Source organism: Mus caroli, unplaced genomic scaffold (assembly GCF_978045245.1).
Source record: "Mus caroli unplaced genomic scaffold, Mus_caroli_1 scaffold_12, whole genome shotgun sequence".
Taxonomy (NCBI): domain Eukaryota; kingdom Metazoa; phylum Chordata; class Mammalia; order Rodentia; family Muridae; genus Mus; species Mus caroli.
The window spans coordinates 66,492,181-66,517,527 of record NW_028227267.1 but is presented as its reverse complement, the minus strand read 5'-3'; the positions used below and the strand labels follow the sequence as shown (position 1 = coordinate 66,517,527).

The window sequence follows — 25,347 nt, the reverse complement described above, 5'->3', positions numbered from 1 at the left end:
GTCTACAGAGTGAGTTCCAGGACAGCCAAGACTACACAGAGAAACCCTGTTTCAAACAAACAAAAAACAAAAAAACACAGGCCCTCACTAGGACCTGTGGCTCTGCTTAGGTGAAGCCAAGGATCCACCTGTCTATATAGCTCCTAATTACTGGAATTACAAGTAAGCCACTGTGAGGGTTGATACAGTGTTATCCTGGTTAGTTTTATGTCAACTTGACAAGGAACCCCAGCTGAGGAAGTGCCCTCATTAGACTGCCTGTAGGCAAGTCTGGAGGGCATTTCTGATGGCCTGACATGGGAGGTCGCAGCCCACTGTGGGTAGTGGCATCTCTGTGTAGGTAGTTCCTGACAAACACTGGGTAGAATTCAGGGAATCGTGCTGAAGAGGGGGAGGGAGGATTGCAGGGGCCTGAGGGCTCAAGGACACCACAAGACAACTCAGAGACTCAACACACCTGGGTTCAGGCTCACTGAGGCTGAAACATCAGAGAGTCTGCATGGGGCTCATCCAGGACCTCGGTGTATGTGTTACAGTTGTGTAGCTTGTTGTTTTTGTGGGACTCCTGTTTGTGGCACTTGTATCTGCTTTTGGGACCCTTGCTATCCTACTGGGTTGTTGCTTTGTCCAGCCTTAATATGCAGGAAAATGCCTAATCTTATTGCAGCTTGATAGGCCGTTTAGGTTGACTACTCTGCAAGCCTGCTCTTTTTTTGAACGGAAATGGAAGAGTGGGTGGGGAGGGAGGATGTGGGGGAGGAAGGAGGGAGGGAGGAGAAACTGCCGTCTGGATGTAATATATGAGAGAAGAAATGAAGAAAACAGGAAGCAGACTAAGCAAGCCAGTAATCAGTACTCTTGCATGGGTCCTGCTTCAGTTTCTGCCTCTAACTTCCTGGCTTTAAGTCCTGCCCTAAATTTCCTTAGTGATGGGATGTGACCTGAGAGCTGTACGCTGGAATAAACTACCTCCTCCCTCAATTTGATTTTCGTCGTGGTGTTTTATCATAGCTATAAAAAAAAAAAAAAACAACAGCAAACTAGGGCAGGTTCAAGCATTTTACTGACTGAGCCTAGCCCCAGTTGGACTTTTGAAGCCATGGTGTGAAGGTGATGTAATCGAGAAGATACTGATAATATGGGAAACACTGATGTGGTACAGGAGTTGCCTGTAGCTTTGTTGCTTCCTCATGGAATAGGAACAGGGAGGGAATGCCAGAATGTTTCTCTAAATGTGCATAGGTGGGGTTTGTCCCAGTCTGAAAACCCCAAGTCTGAAATGCCCCAGAATCTAAACAGTTTTGAATGCGGACATGAAGCCCTAAGTAGAAAATTACACACCATGAAACTTCATATACAGACTTGTTAAAAGTATTATGTAAGGGGCTGGAGAAATGGCTCAGTGGCTAAGAACATTTGCTGTTCTTGCAGAAGGTCAAGGTGCTTTCCATCATCCACGTGGTTATTCACAAACATTGGTAACACCAGTCCACAGGGGTCCAGTACCCTCTTCTGACTTCCATGGTCATCAGGCACATATGTGTTACATATACATATAGTTATTCTGACCTCCATGGTCATCTGGCACATATGAGCTACATATACACGCAGTTAGGCAAAATATTCATATACACAAAACAAATCTGAGCCAGGTATAGTGGTGCAGGAAGCAGAGGCAGGCTGATAGCCACAAGGCCAAGGCTAACCTGGTCACACAGTGAGTTCCAAGCCAGCCAGGGCTACTAAATAAAGACCCTTTTTCAAAAGACAGTGACAACAAAACACCCCTAAACCTAAAAATGTTTCAAATATATAAAATTACCTCTAGACTTGGCATACACAAAACATGAGTGCATTTCATGTTTATACTTAGGTCTCATCCACAGGATATTTTATTATGTATATGCAAATACTCCAGGATCAAAATACTTTGGATTTAAGCATTTGGCATGAAATATACTCAATCTGCATATGAGATTTTTTTTGAGGGGAAATGTTACCATGTGAATATTTAATGTTAGGGATGCCAGTTGAATTTTGTTATGTCTTCCTATACTTGAACATACTTGGATCTTGTTTTTAATCTTGGATTTATTCACACTTTACAGTTGCAGAACAAGATTGTGCCTTAGTGTATATAGTAGAACAATCATTGATAATTAGGTAGCTGTTACAATTTTTTAAGCTGCCAATTTGCTGCAGTGAATAATATAAAGTTTAAATCACCATGAATTAAAAATGATTAAAATCTCATTTTAAAAGTACCTTATAGCAGGATATTGTGGTTCTTGACTTTAATCCCAGTACTTGAAAGTCAGAGGCAGGTGGATCTCTTTGAGTTCAAGGCCAGCTTGGTCTACAAGAGACTTTTGTCTCAACAACAAAACAAAAGCAGTTTAGGAGCTGGAGAGATGGTTTAGAGGTTAAAAAACAAAAGCTTGCTGTTCTTACAGAGGACTGAGTTCAGTCCAGCATCCATATCAAGTGGTTCACAACCCATATAATTCCTGCTCCAGGGAATCTGCTACCGTCTGCAGATACACATAGTCACATGCATATATACATAAAAATAAATCTCAAAAAGAATTCTTTAAACAAATGGAGGGGGGGACACTTTAAAAATGTGTGCCTCTGAAGATTGAGAGCAGGGATTGGCAGACCACAATCAGTCCATGGTCAGGCCTGGCTTGTTTAACTGTGAAATTGTATTGAACTTTGCCATACTCGTGAGATTCTATGCTATGATTTTGTGTTGTTATAGCACAGATGCAAGCGTGTATGGCCATGTAAAGTTTTAGATACAATATGGCCCCTTGCAGTGTTCTGATCCTCTGCTTAGAAGTCTAGAAGGATATACATGATGTGTAAAAGCAAGCTGTCTAGAATTAATGGATTTTTGTTTGTTTTGTTTTGTTTTGTTTTGTTTTTTGCCTTCCCTCCAGATCTTTATCAGTTGCTTATAGAGGTTTTAAACTGATGATCCCCCTGCCTCAGCCTCTCATGTAGCTGAACTCATGCATATATTCCAAGCCTGGTAGATTAGTTACATTTTCTAATGTTTCTACTCCAGCAGGTATCCTTGAGTCATTCTTTAGTTAGCTGTGTAATTATAAATATGACCACTAGGTGGAGTGCAGGTACCAAAAATGCTTCTTGCTTTTAATATTTTTTTTATTAGATATTTTCTTTATTTACATTTCAAATACTATCCCCTTTCCTAGTTTCCTCTCCGAAAGTTCCCTATACCCTTTCCAACCCACCTACTCCTGCTTCCTGGCCCTGGCATTCCCCTGTATTGGGCAAAAAATGCTTCTTTTTTTTTTTTTTTTTGGTTTTTCGAGACAGGGTTTCTCTGTATAGCCCTGGCTGTCCTGGAACTCACTTTGTAGACCAGGCTGGCCTCGAACTCAGAAATGCGCCTGCCTCTGCCTCCCGAGTGCTGGGATTAAAGGCATGTGCCACCACGCCCGGCCAAAAAATGCTTCTTAAAGTCGCATAACTTACTGCGCAGCTTTGGTAAAGATTGCTGTTTGAGTCAAACTGAACTAAAATCCCCTTTGTTATTTTGCAGCCCCAATGTGGAATGCAAAAGCATGCGGTTTGGCATGTTGAAGGACCACCAGTCTGTCACTGGAAACGTCACTGCTTTTGATGGCTCTATTCTTTATCTTCCTGTTAAGCTTCAACAAGTGAGACCCAGTGGAGAGTGTGGTGTGGGTGAAACTCCGGTGTGCTCTGATGGGTTGAATAGTGGCAAAGTACACATTTTCTGGACAGTTTGCTTGATAGAAGGCAGATTTCTGCAAAACACAGCAGGGATCAACCCCCAGCCCCACTCCAGCTTGTGTTTATAAAGTAATGTTTCTGATACATAAATGGACTGGTAGGAAGCATTGGGTCTCTGACAAATCACTCAGATTTTCAACGTCAGGGCTCAGCAGTAAAGCACACCTGATTCTTCCGCAGAGAGCCCAGTTCATTTCCTACCACCCATACTGGGTGATCCCGGTCATCCTCTCCAGTTCCAAGGATCCAAAGCCCTCTTCTGGCCTCCTTGGGTACCTGTATATACATGATACACACGTACATATACATAACATCAATTAAAAAACGAAACTAAAGATGTAAATGTTCAACTTTGATTCTTACTTATTTTGTGTGTTTGTTTGTTTGTTTGTATCACATTGATTTTGCCAGCACAGGCTGCAAAGTGAGGGGGAAGTAGAAGCTAGCTTTTGGGCTCTAGAACTCTGAGTTAGGGTTAAGGCTGTGTGGCTTTGTCATTTCTCGTTACTGTACTTGTTTATTTGTTAGGTTGTTGAGTTAAAAAGTCAGAGAAAAACTGACGATGCTGAGATCAGTATCAAGATTCAGCTGACGAAGATCCTGGAGCCGTGTTCTGACCTGTGCATCCCCTTCTACAATGTTGTCTTCCGGCGGTAAGGAAGCTGCTGCAGGCTGTGTCTGTAACTCACCATGGTGGGAATAAGGCTCCCCAGGAGGTGTGCGTGGTGCCACACACAGTGTCTGCCTGTGGGTGGGCTTGGAAGCACATAATTAGTGATCTTAGTATCATCTCATTCAAAAATTACCTCTCACTCGACAGGTCAGGCGTGGGTTCCTGAGTTAGGTGTGTGGGTAGCTGAGTAGGCAGATGGAGTCTTTTGGATTTGATTAAGAATTTTTCAGACCAGAGTTTGTTTTTGAGACAGGATTTTGTATAACTCAGGCTAGTCTCAAACTTGATGTGTAGCTGAGGATCACCCATCCTGACCCTCTTGCTTCAGCTTCCCTAATGCTGGGATTACAGTATGAGTGACCATACTCAACCAAAACAGACATTAACATGTGAAGGACTCCTCAGAGTATAGAGATATTTGATGAGAGATAGTTTCTACACTTTAAAAAATTATATATACTTCATAGTTGTTTATCTCCTTTTGAGGGGCTCTCAATTTTATACAAGAGTTAATTCCAAACTATCTCATTTGATGAACTAGAACCTACAGTGAGCTGCTGGAACAAACGCAGTTCCCTTGCTGGGCTGTTCACAAGTTGGAAACTAGTTCATCTGTATTCTCTTTAGTTCATGGTGGTCAGTAATATAATTAAGCTGGGAGATAGCCCTGGGTTCAGTGAGCTGGGTCCTGAGGGAGCCTTGAGTCACGTGTACACATTGCAGATGCATGCCTTTCTAGCTCCACTCTCCTATAGCAAGACTATCGTAACACAGACCACATTATCCAGAGAGCAGAAGCCCTTCTGCACTTCAGGCTTGCAGAGGAAACCATAGCTAAGACTGAAGGAGCTTTCTGACAGCTTTTCTGTTAGACTTAGGATGCAGCTTGAGGGTGAGTGCTTGCCTGGTGACTGTGTAGCTCCATGGCCCACCCAGTACTCGGAAGGAGACAGAGAGCTCACCTCCGCCATTCATTTCAGGGTAATGAAACTTCTGGATATGAAGCTTGTGGGGAGAAACTTCTATGACCCTACAAGTGCCATGGTACTGCAGCAACACAGGTTGGTGGGTTTTCTTCTCCTTCACTTCTGAATGTTCTGGAAGAAACTTTCATTACGTTCACTAAACATAGGACAATAACTTCAACAGTATTTTATTGTCATAAGTACAGTTTATCAACTAAACCTTTTTGTTTATTTATATTTCTAGTAAGTTTGTACTGATAACAATTTGGTTCCATTTTTCCCCACCCCAGCCTTCCTCATGACTATCAGGAAGGGCAGTGTCAGCATTGTGTAAAATAGGGGCCCTGATGCTCTTGGAACATCTCTCTCTTCAGATTGCAGATCTGGCCTGGCTACGCGGCTAGTATCCGGAGGACAGATGGGGGTCTCTTCCTGCTCGCTGATGTCTCTCATAAGGTCATTCGGAACGACTCTGTGCTGGATGTCATGTAAGGGAATAGAGGGATCCATCCACCTTTAACATCATGATGACCTTCCAAAGCTCAGAAATGGGTAGTTGGAGGCCAGGCTAGACCCTGTTCTGTGTGTGTGTATGTGGGTGGGTTAATTATAAAATGTATTAAAAGAACTGGATCCAGGTATGATGACTCCCCCAGGGCTGAGGCAAGACGGCTACCTCAGGTTCAGTCCTGGCCTAGGCTACAAAGAGTTCCAGGCTGGCCTGAATACAGTGCAAGACCCTGTCTCAGAAAACAAAACAAAACCAAGCAGAGAGCTGAGAGGCTCTTCTCTGCTGAGTCTGCCGAGGTGAGCATCTGACTGGGCATGTGCTGTTCTCCTCGAGCTCATAGGTCATGGGTGAGTGAAATCAAATTAGTTCTTCTGAGCCTTGGTTTTAATTTTAAGTCTTGTCAGGCATCATCCCATCATGTCACACAGAGACTGAGGCGACTGGTGGTGGTGGTGGTTGTTTGTTTTTGTACTTTTGAGACAGTATTATTAATCTGTCTGTATTGCAGGCTAGCCTGGAACTCATGTTATGATCTTCACTAGCTCTTAATATGACCGCAGTACAAAGCCACCCAGCTCTAGAGCAGGAAAGCTTCTACTGTCATGGCCGCTTTCATCCTCTGGACCTTTTGTGTACTTGCAGACTCCAGGAAACTGCCAAGGAGAAGTTATTTTCCTGGAGGTCAGAGCTGCTCAGGCTTTAGAAATAGTAGATTTCCCCGATTACAGGAATAACTTCTGTGCTTCGAAATGATGGCAAGCAAATAGGTTTTTCTGGTGGGCTCAGTGTTATATGTTGCTGTTACATTCACAGTAACCGGTGTCCTGATTATCCCAGTGGGGTTCAGGACCATCTTCAAGGTCTGCTAAATGATGGTGGAGTTGGCTTGGCTTGGGGGGATCCGCCTACCTCCTTCCCTATGCTGCCGCCTGTTGAGTCTCCGAGCTAAGACCACCTGTGCTGTCCCCGGCTCTGGTGCAGGGCATGCCGTCCATTATCTCCTTCGAGAGGGTACATAGGAAGAAATGCTGTGAGCCTCAGGGTTGCCGTAGATTGAGTGGTGCTCTAGGCAGGAGGGTCTTTCCCTCAGAATCAGGGCAGTGCTGCTTTCCAGTGGCCCCCTTTTCTGTGAGCAGAGCCATACTAAGTTCTGTTTCCCGAGTACTCAGGTGTTCTCTTACTGTGCTTCCTGTCTCTTTAGAAGGTCTACAAACTTCCTTTTTTGTTGTTTTTGTTTTTTTGAAGTTTTCTCTGTGTAGCCCTCCCTCTGTAGACCAGGCTGGCCTTGAACTCACAGAGATCTGCCTGCCTCTGCCTCGCAAGTGCTGGGAAAAGGTCTGCACAACTATACCTGGCGCCTTCTTGTTGTCTTATTAGCATATATTGATTACAGATAATGGGGTTTTGTGATATTTCATGTGTGTATATGATGTATTTGGTCAGTTTGCCCTACCACCTGTTCTTCTACTCCTGTTTATTCCTTGCCTCTTTCTGACCAGTTACTCTTCTCCCCTCTTATGTGTGATTTTGTTGAGCATATTTTTTGTGACCCAGCAGGTTCAGGGTTATGTGAGCATGGATGAAGGCTGATTTACCAGGAGCCATGTACCACTAAAGAAAATCCTTTCTAATCCCCCAGCAGTCATTGGGTCCTCACAGAGGGATAGGACCTCGAGAGCCCCTCCCCATCAACAGCTTTAACTTCTGTAACCTCCGGTCAGAGTGGTCCATCGCTCCCTAGGATGGAATGTTGACTGGCTCAATCTCCTGCAGGTTTCTCTGTAGTCTCCTCAAATATTAGTTCTATGTTCCTTTCTGTACATTTTAGGGTTCTCTTTGGGGTAATTTTCTTCTTGCCTGAAGTATAGTACTCCATTTGGTTTAGAATTTACTGATGGCAATTTAGATGTTTATCTAAAACTATCATTCTGCATTTTATTTTATTTTATTTTATTTTTAAAGATTTATTTATTATATATAAGTACACTGTAGCTGTCTTCAGACTCTCCAGAAGAGGGCGCCAGATCTCGTTGTGGATGGTTGTGAGCCACCATGTGGTTGCTGGGATTTGAACTCTGGACCTTCGGAAGAGCAGTCGGGTGCTCTTAACCACTGAGCCATCTCACCAGCCCCTCATTCTTCATTTTAAACTAAAGTTTGTAATTGGTAGATATATTCTTCTAATGTTTTGTCTATATTTCATTGTCTTCTAGCTTATACTGTTAGTATTCACAAATCAGCTGCCCATGTTACAATTATCATTTTTTTTTAAATTATCCTTAAATTTTGTCTTTTTCCAAAGTTTTATTATACTTTATCTAGTTATAGTCTCTGTTAAAGAATAAATTGGGACACCTGTTTAGAATAGTAAAGTAGAGTTTGTGAGGACCATGGTGGGGACCACTGTGATGGTGGGAGGGATGGACTTAAAGACTGGTCACTGTGTTAGGTGGCCGTTCACTATGTTGCCTAGGCTGGTCCAAACTCCTAGCTGGGCAGAAGCAATCCTGCATACAGGCTTACACTTAACATGTCCACTTGGGAAGTGTAAATCTATAAAACATTAGCAGTGCTGAGAGACTAGAAGGTAGTTCCTAACAGGGAAACACCATGTGGAGGGATTGTAGCCAAGGAGACTGAAGAGAATCACCTGGAGGGATGACAGGAATGAAGGCTGATCAGATCTGGAAGGCAATCAAATATCAAGTCTGGAATTCTGGCTAGACTGACTCAGTAAGATTCTTGCTGAAATGGGTGAGTGTGGTGGGTGGTGAGAGAAGCCTGGTTAAGAAGAACCCAGCTAAGATTTGGTCAAGGAGAGGCTCTTCCTTACATTTAATAATGGTGTACTCTGCAGTCCTCTCTGCTTGAGTGTGGGCTGGACTTTCCCACACATCTCAATGAATAAAATATGTGGGAGGTAGAGTATGAGAAGACTGCTTTCTGTTTAGGGTGTGCGCTCTTACTGACCCTTGGATCACCCACTGAAGGGAAGCCAGAGGCCATGTTATGGGGCAGCCTTTAGAGTGGCTCACTTAAGTGATCTTGGTAACACATCTTGTCTCAGTTCAACCTTGAGGTGGATGCAGCTGGGCTGAAAACCTTGCCTGCAGCCTTGTCAGAGTTGCCTTAATTCCTGACCCACAAAAGCCTGAAATAAGCCGGGCAGTGGTGGTGCATGTCTTTAATCCCAGCACTTGGGAGGCGGAAACAGGCAGATTTCTGAGTTCCAGGGCAGCCTGGTCTACAGAGTTAAGTTCCAGGATAGCCAGGGCTACACAGAGAAACCCTGTCTTGAAAAACCAAAACCAACCAAACAAAAAACCCAACCTGAGATAATAAGCGTATGTCTAGTCTATTATTGTTATTATTATCATTGTGACTCTGGAGACAGAACTTAAGGCCTCCTGCATGTTAGGCTAGCATCCCCACACTAAGCTACATTCCTGCTTGTGTATGGTTTTTCACACATCTGTTTATTTGTGTGGATGTATATGTGTATGTGTGAAGGTCAGCGGACAGTTTGAAGGAGTAGATTTTTCTCCCTCCACCTTCCAGATCCAGGAATCAAACTCAAGTCTTCAGATTTGGCAGCAAGTGCCTTAACCCACTGAGCCATCTAACTAACCCCAGTGTGACCTAATTAAACAGCTTTATTGAGATACAGACTAAAATATACTCATTTGGAGGGTGCTGTTCTGTGGCTGTTGGCTTATCCATGGTGTATGCTGTATATTATCACTGCAGTCAGTTGTAGGACATTTTCATCCCTGCAGAGAGAAGCCCATACCCTTGGGCATGAGTTTCCTTCTTTGCCCTCAGACCTAGAGAAACCATCAGTCTGGTGTGTGTGTGTGTGTGTGTGTGTCCTCTGACCCAAGCAGCAAACACACCTACACACACACACACACACACAAATAAAACATTTTAATATCACTTTTAAAAAGAAAGAAAAAGAGATAGTTCAGTGGTTAAGATCACTTGCTGCTTTTCCAGAGAACCAGAGATTAGCATCCATGGTTGACAGCATACAGTCACAGCATACAGCATACAGGGTCCCACCCCTTCCTCTCTTCCTATTTTTTTTCATTGTTTAAGATAAGATCTTGCCGGCTTATTCATGTTGGCCTCAAATTTGTAATCCTTTTACCTAACTAATCTGTTTTCTAACTATTTCAAACATTCCATATGAAAAACAATCTTTGTATAATATTCTGTCTTGATATGATTTCAAGATATATCCAGGTTATAAGCATGATACAGAGTTCCTTTTTGCATTGAAACAATACTCCAGCATGTTGTTATACTATATTTTTCTTTTTAAAGATATTTATTTTTATTTTACTATGTTTGTATAAGTATATGCTGTGTATGTGTGCCAGTGAAAGTCAGAAGAAGATGCCAGGTCCCCTGGACCTGGAGATACAGGAGACTGTATGCTGTCAACCATGGATGCTAATCTCTGGTTCTCTGGAAAAGCAGCAAGTGATCTTAACCACTGAACTATCTCTTTTTCTTTCTTTTTAAAAGTGATATTAAAATGTTTTATTTGTGTGTATGTGTGTGTGTGTGTAGGTGTGTTTGCTGCTTGGGTCAGAGGACAACTTTGTGAAGTTTGTTCTCTCTTCCACCTTTTCTTGGGTCCCAGGGATCAAGCTCAGGTTGATAGGCTGGGTAGCAAGAGCCCTTGTCTTCTAAGCCACTTTGCTGACCTTGCCATATTTATTACTCAGCTGTTTGAGGGATACTTTGTAGTGTTCACTGTTTGCCTGTGCACTTCATGTCCAGATAGATTTTGGTGTGTGTATTGCCATTTCTGTGAGCTCTATTTTTATCCTTTACTTAACCCAAGGACAGCTTGGCACTTCTCATGTTCCCAACAGAGGTGTGTGAAGGCTCCAGTTCACCTGCAGCCTCACTTGCTGGCATCTGTTTCTATTATAACCACCTTTGCATGTAAAATGAGTAACTGTGGCTTTGATTGCATTTCTCTCATGACTCATGATACTGAGCAGTTTTTTCTGCACCTTTTGGCCATTTGAATATCTTTGTGAAATATTTAGATCTTTGATCCACTTTTAAAATGCATTTTTAAAAGTATTTCTTTTATTTCACATGCATTGTTGTTTTTCCTGCATGTATGTCTGTATGAGGGTGTCAGATCCTAGAACTGGACTTACAGACAACTATGATCTTCCATGTGGATGGTGGGAATTGAACCTGAATCCTCTGCAAGAGCAGCCAGTGTACTTAACTGCTGAGTGATCTCTCCAGCCTCTAAAATATATTATTTAATTGTAAAATTTTTGTATTTTAGGTACAGATATCTTGTCAAGTACGTAATTTGAGATACTTTCTCTTATATGAATTGTCTTCCCTGTCTTAGTTAGGGTTTCTATTTCTGTGATGAAACATAAAAGCAACTTTAGGAGGAAAGGGTTTATTCAGTTTATACTTCAGTCAGCATCTCTTATTTACCATCAAAGAAAGTATGGACAGAAACTCAAACAGGGCAGGAGTCTGGAGGCAGGAGCTGATACAGAGGCCGTGGAGGGTACTGTTTACTGTCTTGCTACCCATGGCTTGTTCAACCTGCTTTCTCATAGAACCCAGGACCACTAACCCAAGAATGGCCCCGCTCATAGTGGGTTGGGCTCTTTCCTATAAATCATTAATTAAGAAATTGCCTTGTAGATAACTCTAATTGTGTCTCGAGTTGACATGAGACTAGCCAGCACATTTCCTTCCTCCCTTTCTTCCTTCTTTCCTTCTCTCTCTCTCTCTCTCTCTCTCTCTCTCTCTCTCTCTCTCTCTCTCTCTCTTCTTTCTTGCTGAGACAGGATCTTGTTATGTAGTTCAGGCTGACCAGGAATTTACCGTGTAGATAACGCTGGCCTCAAACTCACAGAGTCACTCACGCTACTTTAGCTTGATGTAAGAAACGTATTACAACAATAATTCAAAGTTCACCAGAGGTACCCACAAATCCCTTTGCCCCATATGCACATCCTCAAAGAAGGGCTTCTCTGTGAGCCAGAGCAGCCTTACAGAATCATAAGATGCAGATGGCCTTTCTCTGAACTATTCAGTAATGTTGCTTTAGGCCTCCCACGTGTGGTTTGATTTGTGATTTAAAAGAGAAGTTATGGACATGTTACAAAACTTTTCACTGTTGTATTTGGAAGTCATGAAAATTTGATTAAAATCTCTAAAATTTTATTTTATGTGTCTGGGTGTTTTGCCTGTGTATATACCTGTGCACCATGTGAATGCCTTGAGGCCAGATGATGGTGTCAGGTCCCCTGGAATTTGAGTCACAGATGGTTTTGAACCCCTACCCCCAGATGGGGCTGGGACTTTAACCTGGGTCCTCTGTAAGGCCAATCTGTGCCCTACACCACTGTAAGGCCAGTCTGTGCCCTACACCACTGTAAGGCCAATCTGTGCCCTACACCACTGAGCTTTCTTGCTAGCCTGGATCTTTTTTTTTAAAACAATGCAAGTGATTTTCCTTTGGGAGACCTCAGTTAAAAACAAACAACAGTTGAGTGTGGTGGCACAGGCCTTTGATCACAGGACTCCTGAGGTAGATAGAGGTAGACAGATCTCTGTGAGTTCAAGTCCATCCTGGTCTCATAGTAAGCTCCAAACCAGTCAAGGCTACGTCACTGAGACCATGTTTCAAAAAGAGGAAGTGAGTTGGGGTTGGCTGGAGAGATGATGCAGCAGTTAAGAACACTTCCTGTTCTTTTAAATGAACCGAGTGGGAATGTGGTTCCAGCACCCACATCAGATAGCTCACAAGCTCCTGTAGCTCCAGCTCCGGGGACCTGATGCCTCTGGCCTCCTTGGGCACTTGCACTCACGTGTGCATACAGGCATACACATACCACATTGCACATAATTAAAGTAATAAAAATAAATCCTACAAAACGATCATTGGTTCATGAGATGAGTACAGCTAATGAGGGGTAAAAGATGAGATCCAACCCTTGGGTCCTTACTTCAGTTTCTGGAGCCCCGTCCCTCTCTTAGGAGCCTGAGTGTATGGATGCCAACCAGAGTCTCTTGCCTCTTCCCAAAGGCATGCTATCTACCAGCAGAACAAGGAGCACTTCCAGGATGAGTGCAGCAAGCTTCTGGTTGGCAGCATTGTCATCACGCGCTACAACAATCGTACCTACCGAATCGACGATGTGGACTGGAACAAGACTCCTAAAGACAGCTTTGTCATGTCGGACGGGAAGGAAATCACATTCCTGGAGTACTACAGGTACAGACGAGAGACTGCACTTGGTCTGAGGGTAGGGGTGGGACGTGCTCTCCAGACTCTGGGTGGTGAGCACACTTAATGATGTGGTGCCTGACACTGTACAGCTCTGTAAGCTGATCATAAAAACACCCGAGACCACATGAGCTTATTTGTGAGTCTGGCCTGTATAAGTGATTTTGGGGGTGTCTGTTGTATTTCTCTTGTTGGCTTTGTCTGGTGAGAGAATTGAAGTTCTCATCTTTAATCACTAGACTTTTATTTCTGAATCCTTTAGCTTGATGCACTTTCCACAAGCTTCTCTCCTGGGCTGTACATAGAGCCTTTGTTCTCTGTCCATCAGCAAGGAAGCTGTAGCCTGCATTTCCCACTTACATATACTGTGATTAGTGTCTGATGGATTCTCAGTGAGGGGACTTTGCAAATTGTAAGCTGCAGTAGCACTGAAGAGGACTGGAGGGGTTGTGGTAGGAGTGGTGACACTCTCTTGCTCTGTCCTGCTTTAGCAAAAACTATGGGATCACAGTCAAGGAAGATGACCAGCCACTGCTGATCCACCGGCCCAGTGAGAGACAGAATAACCATGGCATGGTGAGTGGCTCCCCTCCCAGCGGTCCTCCTCCTGCTGCTGCTGCCCTGGCTCTGTCTGCGCTAATCGGCTTACACAGCGTGCAGTGTGGTGGAACACCTGGGCATGGTTGTATTTTCCCTGTAGTCAGAGTTGCCAGGAGGAGATAAATACCTCCATGAACAATTTAGGGTAAAGATGTAAAGAGAGTTCCTTGTATCTAAGGATTAAAAACTCTGGAGCCTGGGGAGATGGTAGAGTGGTTAAGAACACTGGCTACTCTTCCAAAGGACCTGGGTTCTATTCTCACCACCCACATGGCAGCTCACAACTGTCCCTCCAGTTCCAAGGGATCATGGGCCTTTTCTGGCCCTCTGTGGGCACCAGATACATATATACATACAGGTAAAACACTCTTACATATACAAAAAAAGTAAAACTCTGACATGAGTGTGAAAGCACACGCCTACAATCCTAGTACTTTAGGAGGCAGAGGTGTGGTCATCTCAGAGGTCAACCTTAGCCTAGTCTATGTAGCGAGTTCCAGGCCAGTCAGCGCTAAGTAGTGAGACATCACCTCAAAAAAAAAAAAAAAAGTTTGTGGGGGCTGGGAAGATGGTGCAGTGGTTCAGAGCACTGACTGCTCTTCCTGAGGATCCGAGCTTGACTTCCAGTATCCACATTAGGAGACTTGCAACTGCATATAACCCGGCTCTAGAGACTGACGCTTTTGGCCTCTGGGCACTGCATTCACGTGCATATACCATCCTCCCCGCCCCTAAACACACAATTAAAATAATAAAAATAAATCTTAAAAAAACAAAAATCTATAGATTCAAGAGAGAGGTATAGACATTTATCAGAAGGGCCCAGAGAATTGCCTTGATACCACACTTGGTCTCTTTGTTTTTAATAAAAAACTTTAGATTTATTATTTTATGTATATGAATGTTTTGCTTGCATGTATATCTATATACCATATGCATTCCTGATGCCCACTAAGGTCAGAAAAAAACGTGTCTGAGCTCCTGAAACTGGGTTTTGAGCCGTTATGTGGGTTCTGTGAGCCAAACCCCATTTCTCTTGAAGAGCGACCGTGTTTCTAACTGCTGAGCCATGTCTAGCCAGCACCTCTTCTTGGCCATTCCCTTAGTCTCTTCTCCATCCCCTGTTCCTTCATTTCTTGTAGACAGGATAAATTTTGGGTGGAAGTTTTGTGGGTAGGTTGGTATGGCTCCACTAGGGTTCCTGCCTGGCTACTTGAGGTGGTCTGTTCAGGTTTCCTATCCCCAATGCTGTGAGTCACAGCTAAGGTCACCCCATTGATCCTTGGGTGCCTCCCTTATCCCAGGTCTCAGGTATATCCTTGAGATGCCCCCCACCCCTCTGCCTCATCAGTTGCAGGTCTTTCTTCTTATGAGAGCCTCCCTCCTTGTGACAGAGAACATGGAGGGCAGAATACACAGTGTTTCCGGTCCTATTGTCCTCTCTCTTGGGGTTTCATAAAAGTTTCTCAGTGGCAGGTTTATTACTACAGACCTGGACCCATCTTGACTGGGCCCTGGGATCACTCACTTTCTCTCTGTTTTCTTGACTAAGTTGCTGAAGGGTGAGATCCTGCTGCTGCCCGAGCTCTCCTTCATGACGGGGATCCCTGAGAAGATGAAGAAGGACTTCAGGGCCATGAAGGTTGGAGTCTTGCTGTTTGGGGGGGTGCCTGCTGTTTTGGGGAGATGCCTGCTTCAAGTGACCACCTTTGGGATAGCAGCCTGGGCTAGAAGTAGGGTGCAGCTCTGACTTGCTGGATGAGCCTTTTCTTTTGGGCTCCAGTTTTTCTTTCTGTAGACTGTCATCCACATACTTTACCATAGAAAGGATGCTACATGTTACAGCTTTGGACAGCCTTAGAACAGTGTAGGCTCTGGATTCCAAGTGAAAAAGAACAGCCCTGTCCTCATCCTTCCCAGTAGATAGATGCACAGTGGTTAACTAGCTACAGAACCATAAATGAGACTCCTTGAGAACACCAACTTACTGTAGTGCTTCTCTGCACCATGAGTCTGTATGAGAAGTGAAGCTCTGGGGTCCTGGAGCACCATCAGCTCAGTCCTGGGAGTTCTGAGAGGCCCCTGGCCATGTACAGCCAGACCTTCACTGCTGCCTTCCCCGGATGGTCTGTGCTTTAGCTGTCCTCTGCCCCCTTATTTTTCTGGTTTGCCTCAGACCCACATGCCATGTAAGGTTTTGTTTTGAGTAGCATTATAGAGAACTAAGGAAGCAGAAAGGCTCTGCGAGATATTTCTTTCATGTTTTCCTTCCCAACAACTGCCAAAAACCTGATGCCCTTATGATCTCTTTGGTGTCTGTACATCTATACCGATATACCTATCGTTGTATGGTTTATGAGTCTCAGAAGCACAAAGAACTCTTACATGATTTAGATTCCTTACACACACATCTGTTAAGTATCCCTCAAAGTGCCTATAATGTGACAATACTGTGGCTAGTTAAGTAGCCTTAAGGTGGCATTGACTTTCTAATGTGGAAAGAAAAAGTGTGAGCCTGAATGTGGTTTACTGTCCTAGGGTAAACATGTGGCTTGTCTTCCACCCCACCCCCCCACCCCCCTCCATCCTCCCCCCCCTCCAGTATTTCCCCAGAGTTTAAATATGTATAATCAAGCCCACTTTGTTCCTGTGTTCCTGTTCTTAGACTCTCTTAGGAATTTTAAATTCAAAATATGTTTTGAAAAAAGAATCAGATGTCATGGAGCAGAACCAGTAGCTTTAAAAAAAATCAATTATTTTGAGACAGGATCTCATTATACAGCCCTGGTTGGCCTTGACCTCTCAGAAATCTACCTCCCTTTGCTTCATAGGCCCTGGTATTAAAGGTGTGTACTGCCATACCCAGAAAGAAGGAGGTTCAGTAACTGCTGAAAGTTATTCATTTTATTATTAATTTTTCTCCATGTACCTCATTCACATTTCTGAGAAATATTTAGAAAAGTCCTTGGCTGTTTTTGACGTTTTCCATGGATTTCACTGAGTCTGAGATTGCTCACAGACACATTGGAAAGCGTTGTTTCATTAGTCTCCTGCTAGGGGGACAATGCTTAGAAGTTGCTATCCTGTGTTTATGTGTCTAGGACTTGACTCAGCAGATTAACCTGAGCCCCAAGCAGCACCACGGTGCTTTGGAATGCCTGCTGCAGAGAATTTCACAAAACGAGACAGCCAGCAATGAGCTGACCCGCTGGGGGCTCAGTCTGCATAAAGATGTCCACAAGGTAAACCAGAGGCCCATGGGGGGCAGAGCACTGGAACCTGGGGTGGGTGCGGTGGGGTAAGGCCTGGCGTTGTGTGAAACATGAGGACATCCTCTTGTTTTACTGTGGAGTTTGGCTCTGCTCTCCATTTTGTTTTTTGTTTATTTCATGTGCTGTGCACGTTTTGTCTGCATTTATGAATGGGTGTTACATTCCTGCCTGGTGCTTGCAGAGGCTGGAAGAGTGCTGGAGTTGCAGATGGATGTGAGCCATCACATGAGTGCTGCAAACTGAACGCAGAGCTCTGACAGAGCAGCCACTGAGCTGTCTCTCCAGTCCTTTGACTCTTCTTTTTCCTGGTCATAGTTTTATTCCGAATAAATCACTGTTAAAAGGTGCAGAGGACAAACATGAGCATGTGAGGAAACAGCCTGGGTGCCCGAGCCCTTGACTTCATTCTTAATCTTTTTTTACATGTTAGTCATGGTATCCGAATCTCCCTTGACTTAATCTGCTAGCCTCATATGCAGACTTTTCTTCTGTATTTCCAAAAGATCAGAGTTACTAATTTCTGGTCAAATAGGAAGCAAGCAAAGCATTAACTTACAACTGTGCTCATTTTAATTTTCCAATACAAAGGTATTTGCATATTTTGAAACAGGGTCTCACTGTGTAGCCGTAGTTGGACTGGAAGTCGATATATAGACTAGGCTGGTCCCCAGCTCAGTGAGATCCACCTGCCTATGCCTCCTGAGTGCTGGGATTAAAATGATGTACCACCCCCACCCTCGCCTAGCCTCCAGATTCCTTTTTATATGATTTTAATGTTTTTGTCTTTCATTTATCTATTTTATATGTCTTGTTTATTTACTTATATTTATATTTATTTGTTTGTTTATATATTTACTGTGTGTGTATAGCACATGCTGTGGTGCATGTGTGGTGGTCAGAAGACATGTGCAGGATCAGTTCTCTCCTTCCATCTTGTGGCCAGGCAGTGATGGCTCACGCCTTTAATCCCAGCACTCGGGAGGCAGAGGCAGGCAGAGTTCTGAGTTCGAGGCCAGTTTGGTCTACAAAGTAATTTCCAGGACAGCCAGGGCTACACAGAGAAACCCTGTCTCGAAAAATGAAAACAAACAAACAAACAAAAAAGAAAAGAAAAGAAACCACCTTGTGGTATTTGGGGATCAGACTTAGTCAGACAAGTGCCTTTTCCTGCTGAGCATTTATTTTTGCCAGCCCTGTTTTAATTTTTTAGCCTATTTTTCTGTGGTGCTAGAGATTGAGCCTAACCTATATTTTTCTTAGAGTTCTGGGTCTTTCCTTTTTTATTGTTTTAAAAAAATTTTGTGCTAGGCAGTGGTGACAAACTCCTTTGGTTGTAGCACTCAGGCAGAGGCAGGAGGATTTCTGAGTTTGAGGCCTGGTCTCCAGAGTAAGTTCCAGGACAGCCAGGGCTACACAGAGAAACCCTGTCTTGAAAACAGTGTATTATATTCTATTTATTGTGAGTGTGTGGGGGTGGGAGGACAATGCACAGGAGTGGGCTCTCCTTCCATACATGGGTCCTGGGGGTAAAAACTTAGACCATCATGTCCTGAAGTACAAGAAACCTGAGTTTAATTCTGAATCATGCCTGGTGGTGTGTATAGACAGGCAGATTCCCACTGCTCCTGACCACCAGCCAGCAAGATAACCTGCCTCAAGAATAAGGTGGACAGCTATAGAGAAACCATCTGATATGAACCACTGGCCTACACACACATACACACAAACACATACATATGCAGCATGTATACACAAACATACTTGCATACATATTAAACATACACAGAGTTGTTTTTTTTTAATATTAGAAAATGATGCCAGTGATGCTAGCAGGTACATACACTTGCTGGCAAATCTGACAACTAAGTTTTGGTCAGTCTTGAGCCACAGTACAGAGACCATGTGGTGTGGCGGTGTGATGGCTGTTTTTGCATTGACCCTCCATTCACCAAGCAGCAAATCAGAGCCCAGCAAGAAAAGAAAAACAGAGAAAAGGAAATAAAAGAGAGAAAGAAAAAGGTGTGGGGATGTAATAGGTGCAGTGTGTGGCTGAGAAGTTGGAGTCAGCAAGACCATTGTTTCCTTGATGACTGTAGCAGGCCCCACATCAGCAGCACTTTATTTCCTGTGTAGATTGAAGGTCGGCTTCTGCCAATGGAGAGGATCAACTTAAGGAACACTTCATTTGTCACATCGGAGGACCTGAACTGGGTTAAGGAAGTGACCAGAGATGCTTCCATCCTAACTGTGAGTGAACTCTGAAGTGCTGGAGAATCAGTGTTGCAGACTGTGGAAATGGGTGATCTGGTGTCTCCTCTGAGAGAAAGAGTCATCCAGACTCCACCCTGAGTGACTTGCTCAGCCAGGCTTTGTAGCAGAGCAGTGCTGGAGGGAAGCCTTTTGACCACAGGCTGAAGGGAAAGAAAGAACTATGCTACCATGGTGATCCCTCTGCATCAGCCTATTTTTTTCTTCTCTCTTCCTCTTTTTTTTTTTTTTTTTTTTTTTTTTTTGGTTTTTTTCAAGACAGGGTTTCTCTGTGTAGCCTTGGCTGTCCTGGGACTCACTCTGTAGACCAGGCTGGCCTCAAACTCAGAAATCCACCTGCCTCTGCCTCCCAAGTGCTGGGATTAAAGGCATGCGCCACCACTGCCTGGTCTCTCTTCCTCTTTGCCCCTGGGAATTCCCAGGGTTATTTTTCCCCATAGAAGACAGTCAAAACAGTGCTCCTCTAAAGCAACGAACGAGGTGTCAGTTATTTGCATCAGGTATAAAATAGTAGACAGTTATTTCTGAATATTTCAACCAACATTCTGAAGGTTGGTTGTTGTGGCCATATGTAAAAAGCATCAACTCTTAAAGATTTATTGAAATCTTTAAACAAATCTATAAACAAAAAAGCATACTTGATTTTTACAAATTAAATAGACCTATATAACCAACACCAAGGGTTAAAAAGCAGAAATTTATAGATGCACTCAACCCCTCACCATATTTCCTGATTATTGCCACCCCCATTCCCTGGGAATAACAAGTGTTCTGACAAGCATAGATTCTTTTTGACTGTTTTTGTACTGTGTGTGTATGAGCAAGTATGTTTATGTGTATGTGTATGCGTGTGTATGTGTGTGTATCAGAATTAGAGTGAATAGTCTTTTATGTCTGACTTCTTTCTTTAACCTTGTGTTCATGAATTTCCTTCCTATTATTGGGTGTGTTGTAGATGAGTTTTTAATGTTGTATTCCATTATAAGACTGTCAATATTTATAAGTCTATGAGAATTATAAAAATTATATAAGACAGAAGGACTCAAGCAGATGGAGTATAAAGTTATTTCTCCTTTATAGTAAAATCTCCCAAGTCTAAATATACCATGTTCTTGTTCCTAGATTCCTATGCATTTCTGGGCACTCTTTTATCCAAAGAGAGCGATGGACCAAGCCAGAGAACTGGTTAACATGTTGGAAAAGATTGCCGGGCCCATTGGCATGCGCATAAGCCCCCCAGCCTGGGTTGAGCTGAAGGATGACCGAATAGAGACCTATATCAGGACCATTCAGTCCTTACTGGGAGTTGAGGTAATAAAGTAACTTAATTGGAGTGAACTTACAAGATCTCTGAAAGTACTTGGATTCTCAATCTCAAATTATCTGGATTATCAGTCTATTAATGATGCCCAGGAGCCCGCGTCCTTCTCATTTTCCCATGAAACTGTATTCTTCACGCCCTTTGGCTATTTGCATTTCTCATTCTGTCTTAGTTTATCCGTGTGTGCTCTTTAGCCTTTTCCTTATGAAACTGGCTGAAAGAACAGCTTACTTAGTTAATTATCTGTAGAACATGTTGTGCTCAGGAACCAACTACTTGAGCCAAGTGCTGTCTTTCTGGATGCAGTTCTGAGTTGTAGTAGAATGGTCTGGCCCACGATGCACTTTGCCACGGTGATGAACTTGGCCATAGACACATTAGCTAATCCTGATAGCTGATCAGAACACTGGATGTGAGTACTCCCATTTCAGCTTCCAGACTTCGCCTTCTTACTTCTTTGTAAATAAAAATATTTACAAAATTTACAAAAAACATTTACATTTACAAATAATGTGTGTGAGTGTCTTGCCTGCATGCATGTCAGTCCAGTGTGTGTGCTTGGCACCTGAGGGTGCCAAAGCAGGGTTCAGAATACCTGGAACAGGAGTTAGAGACTTCTGTGAGCTCCTGTGTGGGCTTTAGGACTTGTACCCAGGTCCTCTGCAAGAGTGGCAAGAACAGCCTGTGCTCCTGACCACTGAGCATCTATCTCTCCAGCCCTTGTAACAAAGGAGGAAGTCAAAGAGAGGATAGAGGCAGAAGAAAAGTCTTTGGAAATAAATTAGCTTTGAGCCCAAGAGTCTGGTGAATGGAATTGTCCTGGGAGAAGATCAGTCCTGAAGTTGGAGTCTCTTAGCATTGTGGTATTCTCTGTTTGACATCCCCCTCTTGGAAGGTCCTCTTTTGATATTGGCTAAGAGTATTGGGAGATAGAGACTCCTGCCAGGGATGTTGCTGGCAGTGTCTGTTCTCCCTAAACAGAAAGTGAGGAATAGCTACTGTGAACCTGGCCCTGTTCCTTCTCTGTTTGACTCTGAGCACTTCCATTTAGACACACTTCTTCAGCTGACGTTCTGTGGTCTGACACATTGCTTAGTTCACTGAAGAGCACAGGAAAGCCACTGGGGGAAGTTAGAGAGGCAGTCATAGATAGGACCCTTGCATACTTCTAAGTCTGGCCCTTTTCTAGAATCTTGAGACTCCTTGTAAACAAACATTAGTAGTCATGTCAGCTCTAGGTGTAAGTAATGTATCACTTGTCTGTGAACAGCAGCCCCAAGCCAAATAATAGTTCAGATTCAAAGAATGATTCTGGTTGGAATGTCTACCATTTGTCTTTCAGTTCCTATCTACCTTATCTGTGTCCCAAGAAAGTCCCCAGAGTAATCAGATCCTAGAAGTATATTCTTGTCTCCTCTAGGGGAAGATACAAATGGTCGTTTGCATCATCATGGGCACACGTGATGATCTCTATGGAGCCATCAAGAAGCTGTGCTGCGTGCAGTCCCCAGTGCCCTCACAGGTGCGTGGAAATGGAGCGCATGGCCTTGAGCTCCAGGTAGAGTCTCAGTGAGTCTCCAGCTCAGTGTCTCTGAAGCTCTGGAAGCTGAAATAGCCATTTTAGGCTGGCGTGGGCAGAGCTTTATGCCGAAGATTCTGATTAAAAGGAGCCAGCTGCAGCAGGTAGCTCTTGTTCTTGAGAGCTCTTCTGCTACTCGAAATCCCTGGTGCTTCCTCGTGACTGAGGCTGGACTTGGAGGCTTCACTCTGAGAAGGGAAAATATTTTTCATAGGGAACTTAAAAATGTCAGTTTGAATAAGATAATTTTGAAAGTTCTTGTATGTTCATGTACCTATTATGTGCATATATACCTAGTGATGCTAGAATTAGAATTATTAATAACAGACATGCTATGTTGTATGTTCATGAGCCTATTATGTGCATATATGCCTGATGATGCTAGAATTAGAATTATTAATAAAAGACATGCTAATTTCAAGCTTCTTAATATAGTACATTCAGTCCTCACTATTAGTGGTCTTTGAGACAGTCTCATGTAGCCAAGGCTAGCCTCAAACTCACTATGTACACAAAGATGACCTTAAATTCCTGTTCCTCCTGCCTTTACCCACCTCCTCCACATACAAAAGTGCTGGCGTTACAAGCCTGCCGCCATGGCTGGCCTATCTGTGGATTCTTCATCAGCTGATTGACCAAACATAGTTTAAAACCCTTCTGAAAGAAAATTATACCTCTACTGAGCTCATCAAACTCAGAAGGGAAATGCTTGTGCTTATTCCCTAAACAATGCAGGATAGTAACTATTTACATACATAGTGATTACATTCCATCCTACAAATAATGAGGATCTGGGTATTACAGGAGGGTATGGGCTGCTGTCCACAGATACTGTGCCACTGAATGGGAAGGAGTTGAGCATCCTCTGATTTTGGTTTCCTTGTTGGAAGGGACAGAGGAAAGGCATGGAGCCAAGAGATGTTGATACTTTAGAACTGTTAACATTTCCTAAAAGGTTGATGATGTTCTGGTCCTGTCACGACAGGTCATCAATGTCCGAACCATTGGTCAACCCACCAGGCTTCGGAGCGTGGCTCAGAAAATTTTACTTCAGATGAACTGTAAACTGGGTGGTGAGCTCTGGGGAGTGGATATTCCGCTGGTGAGTGATACAGAGATGTGTCTGTTCAGTACCAGGCTCTTCCCCATCCTGCTCTGCTGTCACCGTGTTGCTCTCAGAGTTGCCACATGCTGCTAGACAGACCACGAGCTAAGCATGCACTTTACATTTGAGATGGTGAAAAAAGTAAGGGCACCATCTCCTGACATAGGACGACTGTGTGAAATTCAGGTCTCAGGAGTTACCTGTACTTTCTTTGGAACTCACAGCATTGGATGCATCTGCCTTCCATTGTAGTCATTGTGCAGAGTTACACAGGGTTCCTAGGGAGACTCTCAGCTCTCAAACCTGCAGTTTTACTTATTTATCCTTTTATAGGAAATATTTGCTGATTCCTGATCTAGATTTGGCTTTGTTCTTTGTTTAGAAAGTTGATTGCAGTCTTTGCTTCTTTGCAAAGCTTGTTTTCTTATGTAAATACGACAAGGCCTGTTTTGACCTTGACATAACAAAGATGGAACTTAGAGTGCTTGGGTTTGAGTTCTGCTTTTTGTGTGTTTGTTTTTTACCCTAGAAACAACTAATGGTCATTGGAATGGACGTGTACCACGACCCCAGCAGAGGCATGCGCTCTGTGGTCGGCTTCGTGGCCAGCATAAATCTGTAAGCAACTATAGCAGTATTATTGTTGCCTACCTCATTTTGATGCCTGATCTTACTAAAACATCCATCAGATGAGTCTTGGGTACTCTTTCCTAGTATATGAAGCGCTAAGCTCCTTCCTCTGTCCTCTCATATCTGTATTTGCAGTGTGATTGACACTCATCACAGGCACCAATCTGCTCCCTGTACTCTGCACCTTTGGCAAGGACAGAGGCTGCCAGTGCCTTGTGTTACTAGTCTTTTTAGAAATGTAGTTGTCATTGGGGAAGGTGTAGGGGAGGCACATGTTTGGAGGGCAGAGGACGACTTGTGGAGTCAGTTCATCCCTTCCCTCCTATGGTTTGGGGATTGAACTCATGTTGTTAGGTTTGTACTGATCCCAGAGAGCATTTGGCAGGTAGATGATATGTGTTGAGTTGATTTGAAAGGGACCCTGTGTGTGGATAACAGAGCACGGGCCTTTGTGTGGGAGTGGCTGCTCACTGTGCTCTCTCTGTGTCTCTCCTTCTCCTCCTCACCTGCCTAGCACACTCACCAAGTGGTACTCAAGGGTGGTGTTCCAGATGCCCCATCAGGAGATTGTGGACAGCCTGAAGCTCTGCCTGGTGGGTTCCTTGAAAAAGTATTATGAGGTGAGGAGACCAGAAATCCTAATATTACTACATTTTAAGGGACACCTATTTAAATTTTAAGTAGAGATCAGACATGGGGGAGGAGGGGAGGACATTATAGTGTCGGAAAGCCATAGCCTAGTAGGGAGCTCAGAATCCCTTTCAGGCTTCTGCTCTGGACAGCAGCTTGCAGAGCCCAGCAGTGCACCTTGCTTTGATAAGTAATAAAGGTTTGCCCGTTTGACCAGCTGGTGCCTGCAAACCTAATTCCCATGCCCTTACTGGCTGGGTTGGAAGTAAATTTCAGCAATTAAAACTTATTAATTTCCTCGACTGTTTATGACTGCCATTAGCTGCTGACTCTTCATTTTGGTTTAGGACAAAAGCTTGACTGTAATTCACTGTTCATAATGTCAAAGACGGCTCCCCAGGTGAATTGCTGTCATTAAGCTGAGACAAGGTCTAGAAGAGGAAGCAAACAAGGTTCTGAGTTTTGTGCAAGCCAAGACATCAAAGCAGTGATAAGTGGCTTCTATTCTTAGGGCCACTGTGGGTAGCGGGTAGGCCATTGGAAATTTATGATTCCATGTGACTGAAGTTAGTCTCTTATGGAATTAAGATTTTCATAGTGTCCATCACATATTGGACAATATGGATTTGTGTGTTTCAGGAGATCCAAATGATATGGTAATTTATCACCAAGTTCTGTTATTTCTTTTCTTACTACTGTTTCCTTGCAAGCTATCTGTCTTC

The 25,347-nt window shown here is 43.6% G+C and overlaps 1 protein-coding gene across 1 annotated transcript in view; it reads left to right on the top strand.

Moving 5' to 3' along the window:
• The window catches only part of Piwil2 (piwi like RNA-mediated gene silencing 2), a 57,387-nt gene that overhangs the window by 15,204 nt on the left and 16,836 nt on the right, over positions 1–25,347 (top strand). Inside the window, exons 7-20 of the mRNA XM_021182115.3 lie at positions 3,572–3,689; positions 4,315–4,439; positions 5,440–5,520; positions 5,799–5,912; positions 13,020–13,208; positions 13,712–13,796; positions 15,373–15,462; positions 16,922–17,062; positions 19,226–19,339; positions 20,483–20,671; positions 22,102–22,203; positions 23,246–23,362; positions 23,895–23,983; positions 24,510–24,615. Coding sequence (XP_021037774.1) covers positions 3,572–3,689; positions 4,315–4,439; positions 5,440–5,520; positions 5,799–5,912; positions 13,020–13,208; positions 13,712–13,796; positions 15,373–15,462; positions 16,922–17,062; positions 19,226–19,339; positions 20,483–20,671; positions 22,102–22,203; positions 23,246–23,362; positions 23,895–23,983; positions 24,510–24,615 — 1,660 coding nt within the window. The remainder of the gene's footprint in view (positions 1–3,571; positions 3,690–4,314; positions 4,440–5,439; positions 5,521–5,798; positions 5,913–13,019; positions 13,209–13,711; positions 13,797–15,372; positions 15,463–16,921; positions 17,063–19,225; positions 19,340–20,482; positions 20,672–22,101; positions 22,204–23,245; positions 23,363–23,894; positions 23,984–24,509; positions 24,616–25,347) is intronic.